Genomic DNA, 24,321 nt, shown 5'->3' with positions numbered 1-24,321 from the left:
TAATAATTTTTCATTTTATTTTGTTAGAAAAATAGTATAGGTGAGTATCATTACCTATTTAATTTGTGAATTAAAAATTAATACAATATTTATATTTAAAAATCATAATATTACGTATCCCCTACCCCAGGAACTATTTACAAGTCTGAAGTGACTTTGCAGTCTGTAAAATAAATACATATATCAGATTCAATTGCAAAACGTTATTATACATATAACATATTATTATTATTATCGTCATCATCATCATCGTGGTTTGTATAATTATAATTATATTAATATTGTCGGTCACGCCGTCAAGTCACTATATGAGCTGCAGAAGATTGGCCAGAGGCATATATTTAAATATTATAATTGTCACCACTCGCCAACTTGTATAATCACTCGATTTCTCATGGGACTATTTTTTTATTTTGTTGAAATTCAAAAACGAATAATCGTAGACATTTTTGATTTACACCAAATGCTTATTTTATCATGTTCGATACTTTTTTGATACTTTTTGAACTGTTTAGTATTGTAATTATTTTCAAATTGTTTAGCTATTTTTTCTATAAATGTAATTAATATTAGTTGAGCCAAAAACTTTGAAAATTGAATGAAAGGTTTCTAACACATTGTTATTTATTACAATAGCAGTTTATTAATATAAAAAATACATATAGACACAATTTTTTTATAAGAATTTAAATTTGAAATTTTGATAGATTTAAAACAAGTAGTTCGTACTATAACCAAAAAGTCTTTAAAATATGTTAACTCCGTTCTTTTTATAGAAATTTTAAGTTCAAATTTGACTACATTTATCAAACTGAAAATTTACAAATTATTTTGTAGTTAAAAATGTATAAAATGTTTAATTTTCATCTAGGTAAGATTGGAAAATCTAAAACAAGTTTCCAAGTAGAATACACATAATTACAGACAATGACACATTGACACACAATAACACAGTGCTATACGGCTTAAGCCCCCCAACCCCGACAAAAATCCTGGCTATCATACTGTAATAATATAATAAAACATTTTCAAAAGCAAATTTTTTTTTCAAAAATGAATTTACCTTACTGCAGTACTATAATGCCTAATAGCAGTGGCGTAGCCAGGATTTTTTTTTTTTGGGGGGGGGGGGCTGATCAAATTTTTACACAGCGTTGGTTTAGTTTTTGGTCGAATGCCATAGACCATTAAAATAATTTTTAAATTTTATTAACATTTCGGGGGTCGGGGGGCTGCAGCCCCCTCAGCCTCCCCCTGGCTACGGCGCTACGCCACTGCCTAATAGCCCTAAGAGTATAGTAAATTACATCAATCATAATAGCAAAAAATATAGGTACTTCAAATATTATAATATGCTGACTGTCTTAGCTTAAATCGTTTTTCGTTTACAAATACATTAGATACAGTGACATTTGTTTTTCCAAATTATTTTGAAAAGTACAATGCATTTTTACTTTCGACACTCACCACTCCGAAATTATCAATTAGATCAAATTTTCTACCAGTAATGACCCTCAAAGTCAAAAATCAACATATTTTGTTATTGTTCCAAAAGTTGATCATTTTTCTGTTCAGGGAAATATACTAAAATTATTAAATAATGTATTATTATTTAATTTCTTAACCCAACGATGTCTTAAATAGTTCTTATACTCATACTACTAAAATACAGTTTTTTATTATTTTGTGGATACCTAATCAATGTATTATTATATGTTGTTATAAATAAATACATTTTTGGTAAGTACCTATGCATAATAATAATTGTATATAGTAAATTACAAATTTTGTTTTAAGCTCGATTAAATCATGTTGTAAACATGTTTACAACAGCTTTAAAAAATAATTTATAAAAGACTTTTCCGAACATTAAATAACAGCTTTTTTGATTTTTTTTTTTAAAACATGCATTTTATCAACTCTGCTTAAATGAAAAGTGCACACAGCTACAACTGCAGCAGTGCTGCACTGCTGCATATCTATATGTATAATAATAGGTACCTATATTATTTAATATAATCTATACATCTTAAGACTAATGGGATTTAAAGATTTAAATAGCACGCTTGTGTAAACCTATACCTAGTTATATAATGCCATGTGCCCATTTATAATATAACATATTCTATATACACCTAATTATGTCACCGGGGACCATAACACATATTATATTATAATATATAAGCTAAACGCATCTTGTACAGCCGCAACGAACTCAAGGTCGACCGCATCACCTTTTAATATACCTTACCTATATTCGTAAAATATGCAGCGTCGAGCATCGTTTTGCAACATAAATGTGTATTAATAATAATTAATGTATTACTATGTACAATAAAAATTTACAAGCACAACGTTATAATGATTTATTTTTTAGACGATTTTTGATTCATATAATTGGTACAGTTGTTCGAAACACATATAAGGGACATAACACTTGTCGATCAGATGTATCGTTTTCGCGGATGTGTATTATATGTGTTTGTTTACATGATATTACCTACACGCATAATATTATGCAAAAATGTACTATAATGATGACGTTCGTCTTTCGAAAAGTCCGTACAAAAGTCTGTATAGTCTGTATAGTCTCCTCGTCGTCGTCGTCGTCGTCATAGTTTCGGTAACCTATATATACATTATATCAATATACCAATTAATATAATATTTTATGTAGAGGTATGCAATACGCCAATACAGCACTACATAATAAGTATAGTAATATAATTAGTACGATTTCACGAAAAGCAAAATCTGCATGCCGCCGTGGCCGGAAAGAAAAACGCCAAATAACAAACGAAAATATCATAATATACCTATTTAGGTAATACGGTTCGTTTTCCAGGAATGCGCCGAGTAATAATAACCATAGTATAGGTATACCTACATTTGACATGACAACGTTACCAGGTATATGGTATGATGACGATATAATAATACATAATATAATATACGCGCGTAAACGAGTAGAAAAACGAGACGGGCGGCTGGACGACGATGACGAAGGAGTGGAGGTGCAACGGCGGCGGCGGCGGTGGTGCGTAGCCCCAGGGCGTGAGCCAGTTGTACGCGTATATAATATATATATGTGTACGCGAGCACACGTACACTACGTATACGCACACGCACGCCGACTACGACGCCGCCCCGGGCTGTAACTATGGCAACTCCGATATATACATATATTATATATACACGTTCGAATCAATTTATGGCCCGGGGGGCTGGCGTGGATGGTCTCCGCGTCTGGGGCGGCGGTGCCGGGGCCGGGGCGGTTTTCGTGCCCGCCGGCCATATATTGTCCTATGAATACTTTACGGGGCGAGGCGGTGGCATGCAGGCGACGCGATGCTAGTGTGGTGGCGGGGGGCGGCCTCCCCGGGGGGCGCGAGATCCGGCAGGTCGCCGTCGTCGTCGTTGGCGGCGGCGGCGGCGGCGGCGGCGCGGAGTACCGAGCGCGTCTACGCGGCCCCGGGCGTTCGACGCGGACTTACAAATTAACATCGCTCCGGGCCGCGTCTCTCTCCGGATCTCCTCTCTCGGCGAGCTCGCCTCTGTGTGTGTGTGTGTGTGTGTGTGTATAAGCGCGCGGAGTATACATGGCCGCCGTAGCCGCGCGCGTCGCTCTTTGGACGGCGGAAATAGCCTCCGGGCCGCAAAGATATATATTACCACGACGACCTTTATATATACACAACACTCTTTATATACACATTCTATATACATACATATATATATATACATGCATCACATTATATATAATATACTATATTGTGTGTACAGTTGTAGTACTTTTGTAAGCGCCGCCGCCGCCGCCGCCGCCGTTCCCTCGACTATATACATACGTACACCATACATATATTTATTATATGTATATTGTTATTTAATATATAGGTACATATATAATATTATATTATATATCACCGGAGTTGTACGTTAAAAACACCTTCGAAACTTTTAACACTTTTCTCTCTCTCTCTCTCTCTCTCACTCACTCACCCACTCTCTTTCTCCATGTACGTTTCAACTTTTCGATAATAATATATCATATGCACGATAAGAATATATATAAACATTAAAACATAATATATATTTAAGTAAACTTATATCATATCGTACGTAGATTAACGACGCACGTGTAGTATATATTTTGATAAGTAAATAGTGGGTGGGATACATAATATATAGGTACCTAGTGATAAATTGTTTGTGTGCAAACCCATCGTTCCAGAAACTGCGTATTATAATAACAAGTGTCGGAGTAATGATATTAAAACGATCCGTGAACGATTAAATTAGGTATTATTATTATACGCGCAAATGCGCAATGCGTCGTCGTAGTGCTGTTCGTGATGTTTTGCACAACCGAAGAAATTGACGCAAACCGTGAATACTAACGACACGTTCATCGGATGATTTGAAAAGCGAAATTCAATTTCAGACGTCTTAACTAAATAATATACATTATTATTATGTATTATGTGTATACGTACTCGCAGATTTAATAGCTTAAATATACGCGCACGTGGAACAAAACCGTTACACACGCTACCTACAGAGCAGGTATGTATATAATAATATTAAAAAAATATATGTATATATATATGTGTGTATGTATGGGCGCACGTCACGTATAATACGATACACATATTATAATATGATGTTAGACGAGTAGCGTTTAAAATCAAAACATCATCGCGGACGAAGTACCAATTAAACCTTCAATAACACGCGGATATACGAGGGTACCTATGTAATAATATAATAAAATCAGTACACATTATAATCTGCAAAATTATATTATAATCTATAGAAGTGTGTGTGGTTAATTTATAGTTCTTGTTGACAACATAAAACATTGCATATATATTATATATTACCCACCTAATTGTACACTAAATAATAGCTAGCTGTATATTATTATATAGAACTGGTACACGGCTGTTGTATATAACACTGTTAATCGGTTGATACTGTATTTGTATTTCGATTGTGGGAACAGATACGGCGCAGCGGTTACGATTAATAATAATATTGTCGATAAGTCGTCGACCAAAAAAAAATATATATCGCGATGGAAAATTAAAGAACAAATTATAACAAAGTGGGCGTGAAACAGCTGCACGTCGCGCCCAGAGGCGTTAAAATCTTCACTACAACCCCGATTTTGTGAGAATTATGAACACGTCATTCAGTGATCGCGCACTGGTGAAACTATATACATACGTAAATAATAGTAAAAAACTATCTATAAGATAGGTATACTACGTTCGTTATTAAGACAAAAAAAAATATTATTGTCGAAAAGTGTCTCGAGTTGTAAATAAATACAATCGATCACCCGTCATATTATATACCTATACTATAATATATCAAAATTTATTTATCATTTCAATATGACATCAAGACGCATCGTGCTACATGACCGTTGCCGACCAATACAATAGAATATCATATCATATTTGATATTGTTGTGAGTTGTGACCACTCCAAACTACTTTTTTGAGTAATAACTAATAAGTAATAACAGAGTAAATTTGTAATGTTATATACTTCACTACATTTTAATACTTATATTATATAATTTCGCATTCGTTTCAAAAGCAAATACAAATTGATAAATACGCTATATATATATGTGTGTATGTGTGTGTGTATATATATATACACACACACACACACACACACACATGTATGTATGTATATATATAAGCATAGGTGTGTATTTGATAGGGTCGTTGTCATCAGTCGTGACCACTGACCATATTACATTTTATTATACGTAAGAATTTTAGATTATCGACAGATAGGCTGATCAAGTATCAGTACGATATCAAATACAATAATATTCTTTCTATACATTTTATAGATAATATAATGCCATTGGTGCGGTTATTAGTCGCCGATAAAGTATCTATGAGGAATTTGTCAGAAGTACCTACCATAAGCTATAGCAAACAGAACAAAAACAATTTTTAGTCGTAATAATTTATTAATAAAGATAGGTACGATTTAGAAAAAATATATTTATAAATTTTCTAGCGTTGTTTTAAGACAAAAAACAATTAAGTAAAAGTCAAATATAAATAATTATAGTGCAGATTAAGTCATTTTGTTCATCTTCATAATATGAAAACTGAATAGATAAATGAATCTATCTTTTTAATGAAAAAGTATCTTAACGTTTTGAACGAATAAAAACATAAATATTTGGAATAAATATCGATTATTAAATCATAATTATTATTCTTAAAGGAACACGCAAGTTAAGCAACTCGCAGGTGCGACTCTAATCCATAGGTACGCCGTAGGTTCAACGTTTAGGTGCACTTATATTGGTATTCATACACGTACAGGTATAATAACGCTGCAAAAATATATAATACAATATATTACGCGTGACAATGTGGCAATGAATCGGTTACACGTATATGTGCATACATACTATAATAAATATCACAATTTAAAATTCTAGTATTACAACCATGTTACATTCAATTTATCGTAAATTATATGATCCACCGCGTAGTGTGTCGGTTGCCATTGCGAACGCGTTCATTATTTTTTAAAAACTCAATAGGTATGTGTAAATATCCGTGCCCTAACGAGTAAACACGCGTAATATTGTCAGATAATAATAATGTGCCTTTAATATGTTGATACGCAAAAAAGAAGAAAAACAGTGTTTCACTGAAAACCATTATAGATGCATTGAATATAATATATTTATATTTTATATAGATTTATTACATGATACGACCGACGAGTGACCTCGCTGTGGCCCGGAGGGGTTTGTAAACTACTTCAGGCACTGCTGAGAAAGAAATAATATAGAATCACACGGGAAAAATAGTTCAGTCTACGGCGGTGGCGTATGCACGCTCATGTTTTATAGAGGTAAGTACGTATAACGTATATACACCCTAAAAAAAAAAATGTTAGAGTTTAAAATACATATACGCACTATCATTGCTTTGTATCTATATATACCTAGTGGAAATAAGATCGTCTACGCTATGTACATCAGTTTCAGATTGAGAACGTAATTACAATACTTATAACTTTTATTTTTTTTTTCTCTAAACGATTTAAATAGCTTTGAAACACCGTTCAATGATCAACGATACAGGTCATGCATTAATAATATATACCGTATAGACCGTATAGTGTATAATATACTATATAGTCATCAGTAGGGACAGCAAAATATAGCGATTATATATTTACACTAAAATACCAAAAAAATATTTTATACTAGACTTCGGATGCATGGAAACTATAATTGAATTGTTTCCTTCACTACTAAATACTGAAGGACTGCTTGAAAAGTATCTTATTATAGTCCAGACTCCAGACCAGTGTTATAAATATATATGATATTATGTTATGGTAAATGTAGACGGTGAATTAGAAAGGTAATTTTTATATTGTTTAAAAAAACTTACAACAATATTGTAATGTATGCAATGGAGCCGTTTCGAGTGATATAAATTGTATACGTCGTCAGCTTCCGCGGACTTTATTTAATAATAAAAATTTTAGATTTTTTTTTTGTATTTGTCGTCGCTTAAAAAATAAGTAAATACATTTTAATAATGTTATTAATTCAAATAAAATACTCCATACAATTATACTAATGTCATACACAATTGATTCAATAATTTGTTTTTGTATCCCGAAATATATTTAATTACATGCGTATATATACGCATTAAATATTTGTACCTCTAACTCTCCAAATATGAAATAAACATTTTTTATTTTTTATTATTGAAGTTTAGAATCTAACTATAATCACGAATTTTTACTCTTGTTTAAGTGCATGTAGACTTTAAACAAATATGTAATTACCCATAATACATATACATGTATATATGTATTTTATAAACCAGGTCTCTTCAAATTACAAGCTAGCTAGCAGCTAGTATAAATATGGCAACGGCCGACCACCCGTTGCTGAACCCGGGTGACGTCATGTTGTATTTTTTTATTCCTCCCTCATCTTAAATCTCGGTTTATGTGAAGGATAGTAAAAACCATATGAATAAAATATATATATAAAGTAAACGTGCTTTATGCCCTTACATATTTATTTTCGAAGACATGATGTCTAAGTAAACATGTTGTCTTTTCGCTTGATAAACTAACCTACAAAGCAACAGTAGACAAATAAATTATTTGTGTATAGTCTGTGTGAAAATTAAAGATGAAAACCGTAGATACCGTTAAAAATAAATGAAACTAAAAATAGGATCTTTTTATTTCTAAATGGTTTTAATGCCATTTAAATTCAAAATCATGAATAACATTATGAATTCCTGATAAAAAAATATTATAATAACAATACATGATTTGCACAGACTTATAAACTATTAAATTAATATTATTAATATTTGTTACCGTAATTCAATACGGTATTATTTACAACATTACAAATCGAGAAACTCAATTGTAATACACAAGTATAATTTATTTACCCATGTTACACAAACAAAACAAACACCTATATTTACTATACATACAACGGGTATTATATATTACGTAGGTTTTGGAGAACTATGCAGTATAATTTATTTATTTAATTCACGTTTTAAAAATTAGCTTGGAATTCATTCGCATTTATTGTACGTTTTGAGGTTGAAAATATTTCCTGGTGGTGGATATAATTTATATATTATATTTATTGGAATACGAGGAGGAGGAGGAGGAGGAGGATAAGGAGAATATAATGTAAACCATATAATAGGACACAGTCACCAAGTTTTAATTTCTCGGCGGATTTCATAGTTATTAACTGCTACTATGGAGAATTGACTAAGTGTATGTACTAAGTAGTATGTGAAGTTATCGTCTGTTTATTGCGAAATTCACACCCAACAAAATATAATAATAGTCGTATATAATTTTATACAAAACGGGCATATATATATATAAATATATTATAATAAAATAGCCAAAGTAAACTTATTTTTAACATGTAAACCAGCCTTAAAAAAAAGTTAATATCATTTCTATAATTACACAACTAATTCCGTCATTATATATATTATCATATTACATAAACGTACACTTTTCGGGTATAACGCGAGTGTAAATATTATGATATTGTACATAATATAATATATTATAGCTATAGGTTATGATCTGATGTTGTCATTTTACCTAACGCGTGCTAGTCAATTGGACATTTTGCGGATGAACAGGTACTCGGAAAACTGTTGGCCGTGTACGCCGCCTCCCGTGCTCGCGGCCACCGTGAAACCGGCGTTCAGTAATCGGGTGATGGCCTGTACGCTGTTGAGCTTACAGTATCCGTTTAACGGGAACCGTACCAGGTGTCTGGAGTCCACGGGCGTCCAGGACACAGCCGGACGTCCGGCCGACGGCTCCAACGCTGAGTGGCCCGTTTCGGGGAACACTTCGTCCAGGACCGCGTGGTCGCCAGACAACATAACCCGCTCCCCGAGGTCTGGACTCACGTGAACGGACACGCATTCGTACTGGTCTTTCGTACCGGAGAGGCTGCTGTTAGACCTGCTCGGACCGTTGGAGTCCCAACCATTTGTCCGGTTGCATTTCATCCGGTCTCGTTTCAAGTTTTCTAACTGTTTACACATGGCTGGAACAATAAACCAATTGCACTAACTATACTATGGTTAATACACAATTAACATTATTTTTCACGTGATATGCTTACAGCGTACAATTGAATTACTGCATAAATGCATAAATAGGTATATAATATTCTCAGGTTAAAGTACAGTATTAAACCGAAGGTCTATATTTATTAAACCTTATTTAACAGTACATGTACATAATATATAGGTATAGCTGGCAGGTTGGTCATAGATTTATCTCGGTATTTACTCTCTATTATAGTACACCTATTATATGTATCATTTACTCAATTACTCTATATACAGGTTGATTAATCAAGCATGCTTACTCCTTTTTTCTCCTTCAATAATGCAGTTATTCAGGATCTGATTTTTAAAATTTTTAAATATACCTATTTTAGAACCATATTTTTACATTTTTGAGATTTTTTTACTACTTAAAGAGTGTCCTGTGGATATACAAACTTCTGTTTTTTCCAATGATATAACACCCCTATTTAACTATATTTTAAAAAAATAGATAATTTTTCTGAAATTTTTAAAGTATCAAAATCAAAATTCGAACTAGTAGTTTTTGAGTTATTTAACTTTGTGTTCTAAGGATAAAAGATCCATAGTCATCAATCATGAATCATGAGTTTATAAGATATGTGTACATATGGTAATTTGAAAATTGTAGTCATAAATATTAACCTATCGATATTAATAATTTGTAAAAATGACCCAAGTATAATAAATACTAGATCCAAATTTTACGTTTATTTTATATTTATGTAAAACCAATATTTTAGGACTATTATCCTTAATACAAACATTTTGTCAAACTATGCTAAACGAAGAAACTACTCATTCGAATTTTGGAATTTCGAATTTTGAATACATCAACATTTTCAAAAAAATTATCCACTAATTAATTTACAGTAAAAGAAGGATTCTCATTTGAAAAAAACAAAAGTTTCTATCACCACAGGACACTCCTTAAGTAGTACAAAAAATTCAAGAATTTGATTCATTATTAAAGGAAAAAATGGGGGTGAGAATGCTTGGTGAATTAACCTGTATTTATACGTAAATATGTTGTATATGTTGCACACTATTTATCATTATTATGAGCAAACGTATAGACCATGAGTGAAAATGGTTTTACAGAGCAATTTTTAACCTTGATTCTATTAACGGTAGGTTACCTACAGAAACACCGAGAATCCTATTCCAATAATCGGGAGTATTGTACTAAGTAGCATGCTACTATATAGAATATATTTTTCCACTGCGGGAAAAATGAGGAATCATGGATATGATTTGCTGATTTGTGTTTTTGTGGTAATTAGCAAAGCTTTCAGCAAAATCAGTTAGGAATAAAGTTTTATGCAGCCCAAAAGCATAGGTAATATCTATGTTAAAAAAAATGGTAGGTTATTTATCATGAAAAAACTTAAAATTTTTCTCGTGAGCTTCCTATATACCTTACAAGAATTTAAATATAAATCCGCTGTGTTCTTTTTATCTAATATATAGCCATAGGTATATAAGAGTAAATTATACTCCAATATCTGTGATATTCCATAGATAAACTGCATAGGTTCTTTATTAATATATACTTTTTTTTAAATATTTGTTTACTCAATTAAACAATACATTGCAATCATTTTGCTTTTATTTCCCAAATTTAAGTATAAAAGTAGTATAATGATATACTACTGCCACGTAACATAATTTTTATTTTCAAATATTCTCAACATTATTAGATAGGCCTCAGAAAACGACCAAAATCGTGAATCATTATCGATTATTGTTACACAATATTTTAATGTCTAATGATGTCCATATTTCAGCCTAAATTGTACGAATTACGAATGTTATGAATATAATTAATGGTGATGGGACAAAAACGGATGTAAAATAAATAGTATGATAGCTCGATAGCTCGACAAGTATCACGCACCCGGGGGCAGTATAAAAGACTGCTGCCACACAATATCCTTCAACAGTTCGACCAGAAATTTACGTTCTTAACCTTGTCATCAGACAACAGAGCGTAGGTATTATATCAATATAATAGTGTCTTACTTAAATGTACAATAAACTGACTGTTTATGTGCCCAATTATCTCATTAAAGACAACAACAAAAAACGTGTTTCAATAAGCATTTAAATAAGATATGACACACTTATTAAGGCTTTAATTAGTTTTATAATATAAAGTATTAAATGGATTATTAGGCTGTGATGAAATAATGTATATACTGATATTATAATAGTAGATATAGGTTTTGAAAATTTACTTACGAGTGATTTCAAAATATCTAGCTTCTTCTAGCAATAGGTCAATATCAGTGAAATTATCAGGTAGCGAAAGTTTCGAATTTCTCATAAAGTTGAGAATATGTCTGAACATCTTGCCATCCCTGTCGATGAAATAGTGTTGTTTAAGAGAGTCTAACACTATGGGTATACTACCATTGAACAATTTAGCCAGTTTTGAATCAGGATTCCTGAAATTGAATTGAATGTAAGACTTTTTTATAAAATAAATGAATGTGTACATTGTATTATTATAATATGAATGCACCAGTTACATAAAATATGTATTGAAATGTATAATATCATTATTAAATATAAAAAATGTGTACTTCGATAAAAAAAAAATAATGTTATCATTTCCATACTTTTTAAACATAGTATAATAATGATATTAACGCGTGTTAAGTTACATACATACATATTACATATAATATATATAATATATAGGTATATAACAAATAACAATACAACGAATTCGTTTTTTTATAGTTTCTTCGAGTGTGTGCCATGTGGTAAAATTCCTGTATAGTCATATAATAACATGGTAATAATATTTATAGAAAAATGCTATAGCCCACGTAGGTATAATATAATATATCGGAGACTAGTAATGCACGACTTTTATGCGAGAGTGACTAGTGAAGCGTAGCGCATTCGTGTAACGCTAAAGGCGATGGCACGGCGTGCAACGCTGAAAGGACCAATCGTTAGGTAAGCCAAAAAATAAAAATAAAAAGGAAACAGAAACCCACTCTTCGCATCATCGATTGTTGATATTACTTATTTCCCATGTTTGCTCCGTGACCTTACGCAAATAGGTATATTAAAGAGAGGTTTCATCGGATAATTAACCCAAATTTACTCACGTATACATGCAATATTCTATGCATGTAGTACCATACAAATCACATTAAACTAACTTTGTTAGAGTATCCAGTGAGGACGTATATATGGTGCCACCGACGTCTATATGGACGGGAGCTGTATACTTAGACGCGGCTGCCACACATGGTATGCCGGCAATGATTTTGTGGTTGTAACCGGTAGTAGGCACTACCGGTGTTGGTGATGGTGAATTGCTGTTGTGTGATACGGTAGGAGATGTAGCCGGTGAATTACTATGAGCAATACAAATAATAATAAAATATTATAAAAATGGAATAAGAAAAAAAACATAAATCTATACATAAGAAATAAGAAGGTAATCGAAATATACAATATTTTCAAACTATCAGTAGATATATCTACGTACACCCAACCAAAACCTATTATAGGTACGAATGAATCCAATTAGTCTGAAACGATTTATTCTTGAATTCACAAAATATGTCTATCGTATAGCGGTATGTAATATTTATAGTGCATAATTGACTGTTTGAGTAATACTTTTAAAGTAAATAGCTGTATAGTTTATACTAGTAAGCAACATATTTAAAATCTAATCACTTGGTTTTTAATGTTTTTATTATAAATTAAAATAACAGACAAATATTTTTCCTATAAGTTTATTGTTTTACAATTAGTGTTAGTGGTAAAAGTTTACAATAAATGTAAACATTATGGTTTATTAATGTGGGTATAAAGAGGAAGAATGACTACAATTCATTAGGAAAAGATTAGATTTACAAAAAACTTTAAAACAGAATTATAAATATTATTATACTTTTTAAAAATAATCGAATTAAATTTAGTAAAAAGTAAATACTCGAGATCAATATAGATGTATTTAAAATCAAGAATTTTAAATTTTTCTGGTAATTCAATATTATAACATAAAAAAAATTCTTTCAATAACAGAAAAAATATATTTGTGTTTGTTACTACTATATATTAATTATCATAGTATCCAAATACTTACTATATAAAAAGGTTGAAACTTAACCATTGATTTAGGTACTACCACTTTTAATAGATTAAAAACCAAATGTCATATTAATTGCGCTGTATTTTTATATTTCAATGTTTAAGACTGAATATTGCAAAATGGTTTCGTTACTGTTCGTAGGATTTGAAAATAAAAACATTGTGAGTAGGTATTTACATAAAAATATTATACTCAGAATAAATTATAAAGGACATATATAACTTCTAATCGTGCAGTTATTTAAATTACACAGTCATTCATGTAGTATTTTATTCTTTTAAGCTTATCCTAATGTTTATAGGTGGTTTGCATTATTCTACGTAGGTAAGTGGTCAATATATGTAAATGTGTATTGAGTATTGACCGACAAGTAATAAGATATCACCATAATTGACTGTTAATACGCAACCGAAGTAAATTCAACTAAAAATCTCGTCATCGTGTTGGAATTAATTATAGAAACTTACATTGTACTTCTATTTTTCAATACTTATTTATCATGAACATAATATTTTTTTGTTAAATCAATACAAACCTGATTTTGATTTGTGCGCTTGTGTATAAGGATCTAGATGAAGTGAGATCTTTAGGCTCCATTCCGTCCACATCTCGAACCACTTCACACTTTCGTCTAAAATGATAAAAAAAAAAAATTGAAACTCCATTACTGCCTATAAGTATATAGTTGTACAGTGTACACATTGTATACATTAGGTAGATAAATAAATGATATTATATTAGTGTTAATATGTGAATTATTTTTAGTTAATAAAATTAAAAACGCGGGGGGAAACCAATAGTTGAAAGCAATTCTGATAAATTCAAAATAAATATTATGGTATGTATTATTTTGATTTTTTGGGTGTAGTATTAAAATTGTTATACTAAACAATTTAATTTTAAACATGAAAAAAATATCTTTATGTGGGTGCATTACAGTAGGATAAACTGATTACAATTTATTTCAAAATGACATTATGAAGAAGTATTCACCCACTGGTTTAAAGTCAGCTGGATCATTGTTGTTTATTATTGTATGGTTTTTAAATTTTATATTCAGATAGAGCCAACCGCTGCTTATCGTATAATACAGCTTATGTATCTATAGTGGGTCGACAATTTCGTGGGCGTCGTACATGATGCTGAAGATGGTTCTGGGCTGTACACAAAAAAATCTTTCACAATACGACGAAAAAGGGGGAAGATTATAGAATAGTAGTGAACTATACAGTATACAAACACATAAAACATTATAAATTGGACATATATACATGCGGGGACAACGCTTAAGGTGTAACTGAAAACGATAATCCAATTGTCCATGTTATATGAAATAAATAATATACAAATGTCATTTGGGCGAGAGGGTCACATTCTCATAATATTATGAATATATAGTTTATTGTATATAGATTAATATCTTGCACAGACACCGTAGATTAATTTGGCAGTAACACTGGTCTGTATAATTTTGCCAAACCAGATTTTATATAGTCAGTAGATATTTAATGCATGTAAACTGTGATTTATGATTTTGTGTTGACATCGTCAAATAAACACTATATAGGTGTATTATACAATACACAATTTCCAGAGATTGAAGATAATGTATAAAGTGCGATGCTTTCTTGTTTGCCATATATCACGTTAGTATACAATGCATGTATATAGTATACGTAATATATGTGTCAACGTGTGTAACTATATAAGTACCTATATATGCTTTTAAAGAAAGTATGCATATAAAACATATAATATGTTAATGATCTTTGTTTGTATTTTGTCATTGGTCACCAATAATTTTGGTGAAGTATTTTAAATGTAGCCAAACCAGTATATTCATTACAAAAGAAATCGTTTTGTGAAAACATTGTAAGAGAAAATGCGACATCTTGATATTCCAGAACGAAGTAAAAATAAGGCACCTGTCTATGGTCTGTGAAAGCGTCATAATAAAGGTCAATGATATTTGTTTCGCTTCTTCATATTATCCGGACCTACCTGTTGATGATGATACCAGTTGTGCCGGACGGAAGGCACGTGACATTAAACATAATAAAAAATAAATAAAACGCGACCATGCCAAAATCTACTTTTTTCTCTTCATTTTACACTGCATATATAGACGGAGAGATTAATACGTAAACCAGTGCCATTAGTAAAGTGGTTTCGTTTTGTATGTTACATAAGTAAAAAAATATGAGATTTTGGACTCTCAAGTCAAAAGACTCTATAGGTTAGATTATCTTGAAAAATTAAATAATCAGTATTCAATTACTCAATTACTTCTAAAATAAAGTCAGTGTTCAATATAATTCCATAAAAATAAAAACCATTTAAGTATCGAATTTGGTTGGGAACAATATTTTATCTAGATATTATAATAACTTTAAAATACTATGGTTTATCTATTTATCTATTTGTTATTAATTTATATTATAGGCATACCGTATTACATTTAACTGGTATGCTTGTGTCCAAGAATATCTACAACTTAAATTTATTAATTTAATTAAATAAATATAATAATTTTATTAATTAAAATATTATATTGAAGTCATTACACCCTAACCATATTTTGAATCAAGATTGTTGATATATTTTATTGCTCGATTTATAGTATCTCCTGTTGGCACTAAAACAAATTATACCGACTAATTACTGAACACCAAGGTTTAAGATATATATGATACTAAACACAGTATAGCATTTTGGTCTCCAAAGTGATGCGCACAGTTTATCACCAAAAATCAGTTGTTCAGCATAGGAAGAATCGCAACTAGTGGTCTCAGTGTGCATATAAAGTATATATTAATTATCATGAAAATATACATGATTTAACTACATTAATTTCCGCTTGGGCGCTAAATGCCCTTCGTACAAAGTGTAATCGAAGATAAGCAGTGAGCATCAAAAGAAATGATCCTTTCAGTAAACCCGTATAATATGTTAAATCGTGCATATATTCGACATTATCTATCATATCTATATATGAATACCTGATTTTTAAAAATATTTTAGAACTTAAATTTCTTGAGCTTGAAAACTAAATATATTTTTATCCTTATTTTATAGTTTCGCTGAATATACCCAATCTAACACGGAAAGCCCGGTCTTTCGGATAGAAGCAAGTTCTCTTTCGGCAAGTTTTACAATAAATTATAACTGACAACTTGCACGAATGCACGATGCAGCTGCACATATAAAATCTTAACTCTACAAATTTCAACATTTCATATTACAGTAGTAGGCACTAGGCACGTACCACGTAGATACATCAGTAAATATGTAAGTGAATAGTTAGGTTAGGTTAGGTTAGAATAAGTAGAGGTAAAGTTGTATGACATTATGACATTATATTTCTTTAATTACAAAAAAATGAATTTTCCAGTTTTGTTGGAATGTATTATGTATACCTATAGGAAATGTAAATATCATAAGTACGGACTTTTCGAGTAAATAATAATTTTTGCTATGATATTATAGGTATTTCATATTTCCTGTTTCTAAACAGGATTAACTATATTTGAATTTCCGATGCATAATATTTTTAATTCACGTGAAACTGAGATCAAAATGAAATTATAGTTGTTAATTACTACTTGCTAGACAACATCATATCTCGTATACGAGTGAAAAGATCGAAAATGTAAACCAATCGTCCACGGTGAAGTTTTAACTTATAACTCGTAGTAAGTTACCCATTTAATTTTTCTATTGTTCGTATTAAAATTTTCATAAAATCATGTTTCATTCCGCATTTAGATATTTAGATAAATCTTCTATTATATATTTTTTTATACATCTGTACGTATAAAACCATTTAAGTACAGGTAGTAGATACCTATCTAACATTATCTCGATCATATAAAATAATAATATCAACATCAATAGTAATAATAATAGCAATAGTGACTTGGTGAGGCTCGGTTGTACGCTCAATCTGCAGCAACGCTCTGAGCATGTTACCGGCTGTCGTTGCTAGCACTCGGATGGGTGCCCACTCGGGTTTTTAGCAACACATCCTTGCAAAACATACAAACAAGTGTTTCAAATCAACCGTTTCTCCCTAAAAACAGCTAATGGCCATTGTTGCCGGGCTTTAGATCAATAAAAATAATAATAATAATATTGCATAGCTTAAACGCCCTAGTCCATCATCGTCACAGTTATAGATGCTAATGTGCCTATACATAATAATATTATTTATAATATCGAAGGCGATATTAATGTATATTATACCTACGTAAATAGTGTGAACATGCGGCGTGTGTATGACTTATGTTGGACGATCTCGCTCGCGCGACGACGAGGGCGACGGGGCTCGTGGGAACAATCCCGCCGGGGTGGTGTACCGTACCGTTCATATTATATACATGTTATATATATAATATTAATATAATGATAATGATAATAATACGAAAAACACGTGGGAAACGAATATACGCGGGCCGTGACCACTCCGGGCGTACGGCACGAGTACCCACCGCCGCATAATATTATGTATGGGTACGCGTAGAAGAGCACCGCGTGTACCCATATATATGTATATTGTATATATATTGTATAGTCGAGATGGATATTACACACACATACACTTGCGCATGTACACCTATATGGCTGTATAAATATATGCATTTACGTAGGTATATATGTATATAGAAACAGATACAAACACTCACACACACACATAAGTCCGGTCATCCCTGCCCGGGGGGAAACGGCCGTGCGGCAGTGTGTATAGCAGCGAGCGGTGGTCGGGGGCACCGGAGCGCGCGGTCGGCCCCGGGCACCAGCACGATTGTCGCCCCAGGTCGTGTACGACCTCATGTCACGGCACATCAAACGCGCACAAAAACATAAAATAAAAACCGTACACCTCCGGGCGATATTCCGAGGGAAAAAATATAAAAATAATAAACATGTGCACGTAATGATTTTCGCCTCCAGTGTGTATATATACGACCGCGCGCGCGCACACACACGCGTTTACGTACGCATATTGATACATACTTATGATGATGATGATGATGCATATACTCAGTACTCGGTACACTCACACATGGGCGACGGGCGCAAGCCCGCCAGACCGTCCGATTGGTTTATTTTGTACGATTTTATTTGTGTTTGTACCTGAGTAGGTAAATCATGCTTAAGACCCAACACATTATACCGTGTTATTTTTATTTCGTTGATGCGACAGAAATCGTTTCCACGAGGTCCCTTATATTGTACCCATACTAAAAAATAATAAAATATATACTGTAACACACTAGGTATACGTAAATTACACAATATCCTCCTCGCCATCCAACGGTTCTCACTCATTATTATACGTATAATAATATTGTAATGTATGCACACTTCGATAATTTTACCTATTTTTCCATAATACCGCTAATCGCTAATGTATAACATTATGTGATTATTAATTCGTATATAAGTACACGCGCGCGCACATGCATTATACTATACATGCGTGGGTGCACTCACGGCGCCTTCGATGAATCCAGAATCCTGAATCATATAACAATAATAATGGGTAATACATCATATCATTATGCGTGTACATTTACACGCCGACGATCACGATGACGGCACGTCATGCACGCAACGCCGTCCGATTGCAGCGCTCACTTGGTGTCTCATTTTCATAAAGTTTTTGTGTAAAACAATATTGCCAGCTATTACATGTATAGACACACTCACGAGTGTAATTATTTTTTTAAAGAGCGCCAATAACGATTTTACCTATATATTGAGGCATCGAGCCTGACGGATATCTATTAGAAAATAAAAATAGGGAAATCGGCGGTGAATTATTTTAATAACAGCCCGAGAACTTTTGTAAACGCGTGAACGTTAGAAAAGTTTGTAACAGTATTCATGAAAAGTTTCTGTTAGAATAGATGAACGAAAAAAATTATTTTTCAAACTAATTTTTTAATTTATTAATACACTTTTATCTGAGATTCCCAGATATTGTATTCATTGATCCAATAGTTATACAATTTCTAAATTTCTCCCTAATTACTTTTTAATTATCATTTATCAATAGCAATAAATTAAACACAATATATAATATTTAAATATAATCACTATTTGTAAATACAGGTATCCTGTAACAGTATAACCAAAATATTATCACACAAATAACAATAAAATATTAAAGTATAAGATTCTCAATTCTGATAAGTTGATAATTATTATATTATATTAGGTAGTATAATTTGTAAAGTACCTACTACCTAGTGAAATTCAAACTCAAATATATTATATGGTCAATTGACAATCACACATTTAATTATGGCTTGATGAGTACTATATAATAAATAATTAACCATAAATGGCATAAATCATGAAGGAGCTGATTTAAAAACTGGACACTGGAGGATAACACTCGAGCCTCCCTCAAAATTATTACTATGAAAAAACATACGATTTATTCTTGGTGCACCAAAATTATTAAAATGTAAAATTAAACTTCTTCATTTTCTTAATGCTATACGGTCGTTATTGCATTACATTTTAAATTTATAGCCTAACCTTTTTTTAATAGCCAATATAGTCATAAATCGTATACCTAACAGGTATATTTTGTATTCTTAGCGTTATACATTATATCATAATGAAACATTTGTTAATTAAAAGACACGCATTATTTTTAAAGCTAGATTTTTACTTGAAAACTTGAATGTCCGTTGTAATTATTCAAGTTGAAATAATAAATAACACTGTTATCGTACAATTCTTTAGCTACCTTTTAATAATCGGTCCGGACTCCAGGATGACTTCTTTTAGACACAACAAAAGAAAAAAAAAGAAATGTGACTCTTAAGAATTAAAAAAAAATAATCGATTATGTATTTTAGCACAAACACATTGCCTAAAAAATATTTCAAACGGATTATTCGGGAATAATATTGTTAGTGGTTCGATCACATGAAACACTCGTATCGTAGTTATCCCGAGTACTGAACCAGTGAATAGCATGCACAGATTACAGAAGACCGCCACAGCAAGCCAGAACTACACCATCTGGTGTTCCCAGTGTAGCCACTGAACAAATTATAAAACGTGTTATTTATCATTTACAACATTATTTACAGTAGAATATTGTAAAAATATATTTTGGAATTTTACATTTTTACCCAATATGTATTAACTAACAATAAGGATACCCATGGGCCATGGCCCATGTTTATTACTTCTGGAAAGTGGGGTACAATCCATCTCTCTCCAATTTTGCATTGGACAGAGCTTATTAGTTATTATTCTTCTCAAATTATTATTTTATTGATTTATTCTATGGCTATGTGCGCCCACCATCGAAGGATAAAACCGCAGAATAATTTGATTATTCTGTTATGCAACCACTACTCAGTGGCGTATCTATGATTTTTTTTAAGTGGTGAAATGACCAAAACTATTTTCCACATTAGGAGTCAGAGGGTAGATATCCCCTAGGATAATCCACGGGTTTTGTAATTTATCACCAAAATTTTGTGCAAGAAAATGGTTAGCAGGTAGTATTTATTTTTGGATTTATATAAGTACTAATCACGATTATAAAAAAATTAAAAATGTAGAAGTACCGTCAGCCAACGATTCAAAATGATTTTGAACGATAGTTAAAATCGATTTCAAGCTCTGAATTAACAAAAAAAAAAAAAATAAGTAAAATATAGTATACTATAGTCAACTTATTTCCAGGTTAACCTTCTCGAAATTTCAACAGTAAACTTAATTTTCTTTCTTAAAATCTCTAACACAGCAAAGGTTTCCTTTTTTTCAGAGCCATATGTCAAAGGGGAAGTAGCAAATAGCCTAAGTTCCCTGGGTCGAAAAACCTCATCTACCGTTTTTGTCTTAAAACATACAATTGCAAATTGTTATAATTTTTGTAATTTTAAGACCTAAAAGGTAAACCAATATTTGTATAATTAATATGGTAAAGAAAAATTATCTAATATAGGTAAAAATTATGTTTTGAAATAATATTCAAAATATATATTTTAATAAACATTAATATTTATGTGACTATCTAATCTTATCTAAATTGTAATGCTAATATATAATATGTTAAACATCAACACAATAATAATAAAAATATCACAGTGATTAACCCTTCTATAGATACATTTTAGTAATTAAAATTATTTTTAAAGGCAGTTATTGCTATAAAAGAATAGTTATTTAAATATTTTTGCTTAAGATATTAATTAATTAAAATAGTATAAAATATTATAAATTTTGATAAGTATACAAAAAATATAATTCTAGATTAAAATAAAATGTTTTAATACTTTTAGTTTAACATTTAATTATACTTCAGATGTAAATTTCTTGGAGTTTAGACCGTTCTTTAATTCTTTTACATTTAGGGCAGAAATCTCTATTTTTCCAACATTGGTAGTGATAAACATTATCACATTTATCACAGCTATGGGCATCTTCATCGAATGGGAATATTATTGTTTCCTTTTGACAAAGCTCACAAATATATCCTTGATTTTTACAAATCTAACAATAATAAAAATAATAAAATATGTTTAAAATATTATTTATGGTGATTTTATAATAAAAATTAACCAACTTCGCATTCATATCGAATATGTTTTTCACAGACATCTTTTACTCTCTTTAAATCCTCTAAAAAAAGTCCAGATTTTATATCAACCATATCTTTCATGCTATACAAAATACTATCATATAACAATTCATGGCATCTAGTGGATACATTTTTTAACTGTGCATTCCAAACTTTACACAAAACCAAGTATTTCTTCATTTTAACTAAGCTATTCTTAATGCTCTATAAAAAAAAAAATAATGACTAGTTTGAATTACAGAATTAAATTCAGTTTCTTACTTTAATTTGATTTAGTGACTCTAAATATGTATAGAGTTTAGGGTTGTGTTTTTCCAAATTGTACATCTTTGATTTATAGTTATAATTAAGTAGCTGAAAAGATGCCTGACTCACACATTTTTTTTCAAATTGCCAATTACATAGAACACGTGCTGGTATTAAAGCGGTATTATTCCAATGGTGTAAAGGGCAGTAATATTTGCCATCATAGTCACACAAGCGGGCCTCTAATGAAATAGTATCTTCTAAAGATAAAAATATGTTCAATAAATATGATATTGTTATTATGTATAGTTAAACTAATTGTTTTACATTACCAGGTGAAATTTTGGTGTTGCGAATTCGGATGTATGATTGGCATTCAGCACATTTGTAATCTTGAAATAACAATCCATTGGACGGAGTGATAGTTAAAATCATAGAATGCTCACTAGCAACAACTGCAGTACAAACCCTTTTAATTTTTTCCACACAGAAAATATGACAGTAGTATCCACAATCTACAATCATACCATTCAGTTAATTCAATTTGCACACATCAATTAATTTAATGAATAAAAGTATCCAATTTTATACCTGAACATTCATACAGTTGATGCATGTATTTCCAAATAGTTTTTGTACATACGTCACAAAATTTATTTTCTAACCAATTTGGCTTCCATACAAAAGATAAATGATGACCAAAAACTACTTTAGTTTCATTCAGTAGATTTTTGTTTTCTAAAGCCTTTATTTCTGCTATCATTTCTAATTTGAACCTTAACTCTACTAGTCTTCTGACCAGTCGCATGCGTTCTTGACTACACTCTTTAGTAGTTCTTATCATTTGATTGCATTTTTCAATTTCTTTTTCCAATATATCACCATTTAAATCATTCTAAAAAATTTTAACAAATAAATACACAAACTGAATAAACAGGATATTTTCTATTTACATACTTCGCTTATTGTTAAGAAGTTATCAGATACAGATGTTGAACTTTCGGATGACACTGAATCAGATGATATTGATGACAGTGAAATCACTGAATCATTCATTTCAACATTGAGTAAAAAATCTTTGGGTAATGAACTCATGGAAAAGTTACCACCTGGAACCATAATATAATTTAGTATAAGTTAGCTTATGTATTTAATTAACTGAAGAAATCTGTTAAATATAATTCTCATAGTTTGTAATTAAAAAATAATACATTGCATTATTTTTAATATAGACATTGTATAGTAGCATATCATTAACATACCAGGTTAATTTGTTATTTCTATAATATATTGAATTACTATTTAGTAAAATGTAGGACAATTATTTGTTATGGAATATTGGAATAACTTATAACATAAAAATAAAAAACTGATTTACTTAACACTTATATCTCACATCTTACCTATTGTCCTGTGATTACACTATGACCTAAGTCATTCTATAATAATAAAATATAATAATCACTTCTACTACTAAGACTAACTCCTAACATAATGATTAGTGTGCCATGCTCATAGAGTAATAATAAATATTAAATAGTAATAGATGCCATGATAATAGAAATTCGTTTTATCATTGAATGACAAATATTTGTGATAAGAATAAATAGTTAATATTATTATTTAAGTACCATTAAAAATATAGTATATACTTATATTATACTAAACATTATTAAAGT

General features: G+C 31.0%; 2 protein-coding genes across 4 annotated transcripts; both read right to left on the bottom strand.

Moving 5' to 3' along the window:
- Nucleotides 1–8,524: 8,524 nt before the first annotated feature.
- LOC111037352 (BTB/POZ domain-containing protein kctd15) lies at nt 8,525–20,788 on the bottom strand. The gene is made up of 5 exons (XM_022319881.1): nt 20,546–20,788; nt 14,321–14,416; nt 12,842–13,039; nt 11,907–12,112; nt 8,525–9,619 (listed from the first exon to the last, which is right to left on the bottom strand). The coding sequence occupies exons 2-5, from the start codon at nt 14,380–14,382 to the stop codon at nt 9,177–9,179; spliced, it is 909 nt and encodes a 302-aa protein (XP_022175573.1). The 5' UTR covers nt 14,383–14,416; nt 20,546–20,788; the 3' UTR covers nt 8,525–9,176.
- A 1,228-nt stretch (nt 20,789–22,016) lies between these two features.
- LOC111037358 (differentially expressed in FDCP 8 homolog) lies at nt 22,017–24,209 on the bottom strand. Of its 3 annotated transcripts, none has more exons than XM_022319889.1 (7): nt 24,046–24,209; nt 23,600–23,751; nt 23,234–23,537; nt 22,975–23,157; nt 22,772–22,902; nt 22,382–22,600; nt 22,017–22,308 (listed from the first exon to the last, which is right to left on the bottom strand). In XM_022319889.1, exons 2-7 carry the CDS (start codon nt 23,735–23,737, stop codon nt 22,117–22,119), a joined length of 1,167 nt encoding a protein of 388 aa, XP_022175581.1. In that variant the 5' UTR covers nt 23,738–23,751; nt 24,046–24,209; the 3' UTR covers nt 22,017–22,116. The 3 variants fall into 3 exon arrangements, with proteins under 3 accessions (XP_022175581.1, XP_022175580.1, XP_022175579.1); XM_022319888.1 differs by having other exon boundaries at nt 22,019–22,308; nt 22,658–22,902; nt 23,905–24,207; XM_022319887.1 differs by having other exon boundaries at nt 22,019–22,308; nt 22,658–22,902; nt 24,046–24,206.
- Between the last annotated feature and the right edge of the window lie 112 nt (nt 24,210–24,321).

The sequence above is a fragment of the Myzus persicae genome, unplaced genomic scaffold (assembly GCF_001856785.1).
Source record: "Myzus persicae strain clone G006 unplaced genomic scaffold, MPER_G0061.0, whole genome shotgun sequence".
NCBI lineage: Eukaryota > Metazoa > Arthropoda > Insecta > Hemiptera > Aphididae > Myzus > Myzus persicae.
The sequence above is the reverse complement of the archived record's forward strand: the minus strand, read 5'-3'. Positions and strand labels throughout refer to the sequence as shown.

Bases quoted from the DNA above. Each gene is read 5' to 3' on its own strand.
- LOC111037352 (XM_022319881.1), bottom strand. From the start codon at position 14,382: ATGGAGCCTAAAGATCTCACTTCATCTAGATCCTTATACACAAGCGCA. The intron at 12,113-12,841 runs GTTAGTTTAATG...ATTCAATTTCAG, and splicing joins TCACTGGATACTCTAACAAA to GAATCCTGATTCAAAACTGG. The intron at 9,620-11,906 runs GTAAGTAAATTT...TTATTGTTCCAG, and splicing joins TAGATATTTTGAAATCACTC to CCATGTGTAAACAGTTAGAA.
- LOC111037358 (XM_022319888.1), bottom strand. From the start codon at position 23,737: ATGAGTTCATTACCCAAAGATTTTTTACTCAATGTTGAAATGAATGAT. The intron at 23,538-23,599 runs GTATGTAAATAG...AAAATTTTTTAG, and splicing joins ACTTCTTAACAATAAGCGAA to AATGATTTAAATGGTGATAT. The intron at 23,158-23,233 runs GTATAAAATTGG...GTATGATTGTAG, and splicing joins TCAACTGTATGAATGTTCAG to ATTGTGGATACTACTGTCAT.